Source organism: Eulemur rufifrons, chromosome 7, assembly GCF_041146395.1.
Source record: "Eulemur rufifrons isolate Redbay chromosome 7, OSU_ERuf_1, whole genome shotgun sequence".
NCBI lineage: Eukaryota > Metazoa > Chordata > Mammalia > Primates > Lemuridae > Eulemur > Eulemur rufifrons.
Genome location: NC_090989.1, coordinates 191,715,907 through 191,722,109, shown reverse-complemented (window position 1 = coordinate 191,722,109; position 6,203 = coordinate 191,715,907). Strand labels below are relative to the sequence as shown.

Genomic DNA, 6,203 nt, shown 5'->3' with positions numbered 1-6,203 from the left:
AAGAATGTATGTGAAAGTACTTTGTACATACTAACTGTTTAGTAAATATTAGCTGAGTATAAATTAAGCTGTATGTAGTCAAACATAATCAAACATTATGAAAATGAACCAGCTACTGATGTCACTAAAACTAACTCCATGGAATTATCTAATGTAGGTTAATACTGAAACAAAACAAAAACTCTACCATAAAATTTTGCTCAAATGATGACATATTATCACCAGTGTCATGTAATTTTATATTTGAAATTATATTAATGAACCTAGCATCTGGTGTCATTAAAAATGGCAATCTCTGAACAATGGATGGAGGCCAATAAACTAAATCTTTCTTCTAACCACATTTTTCTCCCTCACAGACATGGACAGAAACAACCAGACTAGAGCCACAGAATTCCTTCTCTTGGGACTCTCTGGGCAGCCAGAGCAGGAAGAGGTTCTCTTTGGGTTGTTCTTGTGGATGTATCTGGTCACCATCACTGGGAACATTCTCATCATATTGGCCATCAGCTGTGACAGTCATCTCCATACACCCATGTACTTCTTCTTGGCCAACCTCTCCTGTGTTGACATCTGCTTATCATCAGTCACAATCCCCAAGATGCTGGTGAATCACATGTTGGGAAGCAAGTCCATCTCTTACGTGGGATGTATGACCCAGATCTACTTCTTCATCACTTTCGGCAACATGGATGGCTTCCTCCTGAGTGTGATGGCCTATGACCGCTATATAGCCATCTGTTGCCCGCTCCATTACACCATGAGCATGAGGCCCAAACTCTGTGTCCTTCTGGTGGCCATGTCGTGGGTCATTACACACCTGCATGCTCTTCTACACACTATTCTCATGGTCCAACTCACATTTTGTTCCAACAATAATGTGCACCACTTCTTCTGTGACCCTGAGGCTATTCTAAAGCTCTCTTGTTCTGATACCTTTATCAATGATCTGATGATCTTCACTGTGAGTGGATTGATATTTGTGACACCATTTACATGTATCATTGTTTCATATGCTTACATCTTCTCCACAGTACTGAAGTCTCCATCTGTCCGTGGGATAAGGAAAGCCCTGTCCACATGTGGATCCCACCTCACTGTGGTGTCCCTGTTCTATGGGGCAGTCTTGGGGGTCTATATGCGCCCTTCATCCTCCTACTCAGTTCAGGACACGGTGGCCACTGTCATCTTCACAGTGGTGACACCACTGCTCAATCCCTTCATCTACAGCCTCCGGAATCATGACATGAAGGGAGGTCTAAGGAAGCTAATGCTCAGATTCTAGAATTTAAAAATTTTAGAGCTGAGAGGACTCTTGGAAATCATACATTTGTTCATTTTACAAATAGAGAAGGCAGGGCAGCAACAGGTGCAAAACTCACCCATGACTATTCCTCTAATTAGTGATACGTGATCATGATCATGATTTTAGATATGAGACTGTATATAAGTTATAAATCTATTAATTTGTTATTTATAAAAAGCCCTGGTTCTAAGACATTCATTTTATAGACAAGAAAAACTGAGAGTCAGACACATTTGAAGCTATTGTTTCAGATGGGTCCAGCAACCTTCTAAGAGAGTGGCCACCACAATGATCTGGAATTTCAAAGGACTTCAGAGAAGACTCTCAGAGTCCATTGCTCTCTATAGCCTCACACAGGACATGCTACAATTATCCTATTTCCAGACTCACAGAAAGGCTGCCTTGCCCAGAACTGTACTAGTAACTGTTTATTACTGACTGGTCTTGTCTACTGTTAAGATCTTTGGTCATTACCAAGTCAGGTATTTCTTCCTGTGTCCTAGGCTTGTGTCCCTTCCCCACTTCTGACAATCAAAACCCTACCCTTACTTAGCCTGCCTCCCCTAACACCCCAATCTAACTTTTTGGTGTTCTGTTACTCAGCACAGTTATCAATCAGGGACAGGTATAAGGAGGCATCAGATAACACCTATACTTTGTCAAGGAACCCTGGGGTAGCCTTTAAATTCAAGTGAGCTGCAGGAAGCAGAGATTCCCTCAGAGCTGAAGTGTCTAGACTTACTGTAACACCTTAGGGACAGAGGGACATGAACTAATTATAGGACTTGATTGAACCCAGGACTTCTGATTCCAAGTCTGGAGTTTGCTGCACTCTACAGGGCCAAGTGTTCAGTAGTCCAAGCTTCTCCTATTCTACACCTGGGCACTAAGAGCCCACCAGGCCAGTTCCCACCTTCTCTTTCCTGATGTCCAGAGGGTACTCACCTAAGTCTCCACAGATCAGTCTCCAATAGCCCTCTCCTCGCTGGCCCTCTTGCCTCTCCTCCTTTCCTTTCTCAATTTTCTCCGCTCTCGGGGCTAATCAGTACTCATCGTCCTTGCTGTTGGCCCTTCCTGACTTGGTCCTGACACTGACCACTGACACTGACCTTCAACCCACAAGAGGCTTCTGGTGAATCTCACTTCCTCCTGCCTCTCCCTGCACATCTCCATCCTGCACACAGGGTCAGTTTCATCCTCCTGAAACACTGATTGTAACCTGTCAGCCCATCCATAGAGTATTGAAGACATCAAGATAAGTCCAAATATTTTTCTTTTCAAATACAATGCCTGACATGATTTGGCCTCAAGCTATACTTACAGATTTATTTCTTATTAACTCACTTGTTTATATCTTTCACGCCTTGTCATTCCTGATTCTCTTCCTCTTTCCTTCATTGTTCTCTGTTGAAAGACTCCCCTGATTTTTGAAACCCTAATAATTGTCCATTTCCCTTAACTCTTTTACCAATCACATTCCACAGACATGCACTAAGCACACAGCACAGGGCTTCTCCAATTGGAGTGTGTAAACTCCTAGGAGAGTGTATCTGGGTGCCATGGCAGCCTGACGACGTGATAAACTTGGTGTATCCTTCTGAACTGCCAGTTTTATTTTAGAGGTGGTTTAGTACAAAGGTTTGAGATGTAATAACATGGACTAAATGTTGGCATTTGAGGTCGTATGACTCATTTTGGTCTCAGCATACTCTCCCTTGTATGTCCCATATCTCCTGTTATTACATTACACACTCATTCTGAGAAAGTACCACAGCATACATTGGATGTATCCTCTCCAATGCTCGGTAGAGTTTTTGTCCTCCTAAATAATCATGTATTGGAAAAGCATTAATGACATCATAGGAAAGTCTAAGGGGAAGTTGGGAAGTGAGCATTCCTAGACAGCAAAATTCAGAGCAGTAAAATTTAAAATCAAGGGAACTAGAGTAGTGGAAAGATTTCACTAAATTCTAGGACCCAAGGAGGATGCAGAGTTGGGCATGGCTTGGGGTCCAGGTTTTATTGCTCAGTCTCTCTCTCCTTCTACTCTCACTCAAAAGGTGAGTGTGGGGAGGAGAGTGGGGATAGAAGTAAACCCATGAACTGACTGCAGGTGCAGAGTCAAAGGCAAAGTCACGGCCGGGCGCGGTGGCTCACGCCTGTAATCCTAGCACTCTGGGAGGCCGAGGCGGGTGGATCGCTCAAGGTCAGGAGTTCGAGACCAGCCTGAGCAAGAGCGAGACCCCCGTCTCTACTAAAAATAGAAAGAAATTATATGGACAACTAAAAATATATATATATATATATATATATATATATAGAAAAATTAGCCGGGCATGGTGGCGCATGCCTGTAGTCCCAGCTACTCGGGAGGCTGAGGCAGGAGGATCGCTTGAGCCCAGGAGTTTGAGGTTGCTGTGAGCTAGGCTGACGCCACGGCACTCACTCTAGCCCGGGCAACAAAGTGAGACTCTGTCTCAAAAAAAAAAAAAAAAAAACCACAAAGGCAAAGTCACCCTCCACCCACATAGTCCCCCCAACTCAGTTCACCTCAGGGAAAAGTCATCATGTGCCACACAGAAGAGCCTGCCTGAAAGGAGAAAAGGAACCCCTAAAAGTTCAGCAGCATGGTGTGTGCAGAAAGAGGAAAGGCCTCTGTCTTTGTCAGCCTGGCCATGGTGTGAGAGGTTATGCACTGGTTAATTCCACATGAGCCTCCGGTCTTTAAACCTCCTGTTGCTGGGGACCACCTTCTACTGCATCTTCACTAGCTGCCTGCATCACTTCTCATGGTCAACTGCACAGAGGAGATAAAGAAAGGAGAGCACTCCAGGGGCTCAGGTAGCATCATCCCTGGTGTGGTTCACAGGCAATGTGAGGCACTCATAGGACATGAACTGTTCATAGTTGGAGCTCAGCCTCATGCAGGGCTGCTAGCATCCTCTTCCCTGAGAAGCAGACACAGTGCCAGGCTGGCAGAGTCCTCTCAGGGGCAGCTGGGACATCAGGAATGTGTCTGGTGATTTACCCTCCAGGGCCTGAGTTAGCAGACACCAGACCTGTGCCAAGAGCCTCCTCTCCTACAGAGAGGACTCCCCGAGGCACCACTCCTTCTGTCCTGTAGGCAGTTTCCACCTTGTGCTAATTAACCATCAGAGACCGGCTCTTTGCAAGCCAATTAAAACAATTTGAGGAGAAAAGTTAGACTTCAGTTCAGTGAATGTTGAAATAGAGGCTCATGCCTCTTCCCAGCACAGTTCCCCAGATGCTGCTTTCCCTGGAGAGGGACATTGCATTGAAGGTATTTTCAAGTGTTATGAAATCACCTCCCTTCAACTTGTCCTTCAAGCTTCTTCTACTCCAAGGCTAGGCCTATCAGGGAGTTTTCCAGGAGAGCCTGCTAATGTCTCTGATGAGCTGGAAAAGCCCTTCCTGCCATTGTCTGGCTATTGCAAACTTCTAGAAATTGTTGTCCTGCCTGTATTATTTTGTTTCTTCACGCATGGGGGAGGAAGCTAAGCTTTCTGGTACTTTGTGTCTCACAATGCCTATGTAGTCTTCAGCAGATGACTTTGTTCTAGTAATTAACCATCTGCCACATGAATACTGAAAACTGGTTTTGTCTAACTGGTGAACTCTGATTCCTATTATATCTGGCTGTCTACACTCTTCTTGTTGTGAGCCTCAGGGCCTCGCTGAGCATATTTTCAAAAGGACCGTCTTTTATTTGCTCTGAACTTCATGCTGGTTGTGACTACTTGAAGATGAAGCTGATTCCAGCCCTAGGGCAGGGAAAGCATAAGATGAGCCTGGAGCATCTTGTAGTGTGAGAAAGTAAGGGCGTGCTAAAAAAACGAAACACAAAAAGAAAAGAGGACAGGCATGTGTCAAAGAGCTCCCACGGCCAAAGCTACGACAACTCAATAGACACATAGAGTGGTTTGGGTTATAACCCAAGTATGAAATAAATAAAATGAGTCCATACTGATGAAAACAAGTGATTGAATAAACAAATAAATGGGGGAAAGGAACAAATTTTCTTTACAGAAGAATTCGAAATGATATATGTAGGTACTTTCCCAGTCCCGCCCCTGCACACCAAAAGGTGAAGTTTAATCCTTCCCCGCTTGGGGGTGGGCTAGACTTAGTGACTTGCTTCCAAAGAACACAAAAAGGGAAAAATAATCCTTACAGTGGAGAAACCTGGTAAGCATCATCCTAAACAAGTGATGAAGGTTAACATGATCAGTGATACGTTGTGTTGGTATCACATATCCCTGACATGATGTGATGAGGACACTTCACCTCTGTGTGATTCTTTCCCCAAAACCATATGACAGCTGAAGGAGTGAAGGATATGCCATCCTCGAATACGCCAAATTGGTATATTGGTTATTTTGAACTGAAAAACATTGGAGAAATTGGAGAATTGTCTCAGAACGGGCAAGCTGACCTGTCTCTTCCTGCATGCAGCGAGCCATAAAGATTCCTTGGGGAGGGGTGGCTCCTCGTGCCAGAGAAAGGAAATAGCCTTATTACCAGAGACTGGGAGTTGGGTTGCAATGGACCTGAATAAATAAACTTCCCGAAGTAAAGCTTACCTTCCACTAGCTGTACACCGCCACCCCCATACATCTGCTAGTGACTCCCTAGATTTATGCCCCTAGCCAGATCCCTTGTTGTTTCTTTTTTTTTTTTTTTTTTGAGACAGAGTCTCACTCTGTTGCCCGGGCTAGAGTGAGTGCCGTGGCGTCAGCCTCGCTCACAGCAACCTCAAACTCCTGGGCTTAAGCGATCCTACTGCCTCAGCCTCCCGAGTAGCTGGGACTACAGGCATGCGCCACCATGCCCGGCTAATTTTTTGTATATATATATTTTAGTTGTCCATATAATTTCT

General features: G+C 44.6%; 1 protein-coding gene across 1 annotated transcript; it reads left to right on the top strand.

The window, feature by feature from the left end:
- Positions 1-361: 361 nt before the first annotated feature.
- Positions 362-1,285, top strand: LOC138385870 (olfactory receptor 1f45-like). Its single transcript, XM_069472067.1, has one exon. It carries the CDS (start codon positions 362-364, stop codon positions 1,283-1,285), a length of 924 nt encoding a protein of 307 aa, XP_069328168.1.
- The last annotated feature ends 4,918 nt before the right edge of the window (positions 1,286-6,203 follow it).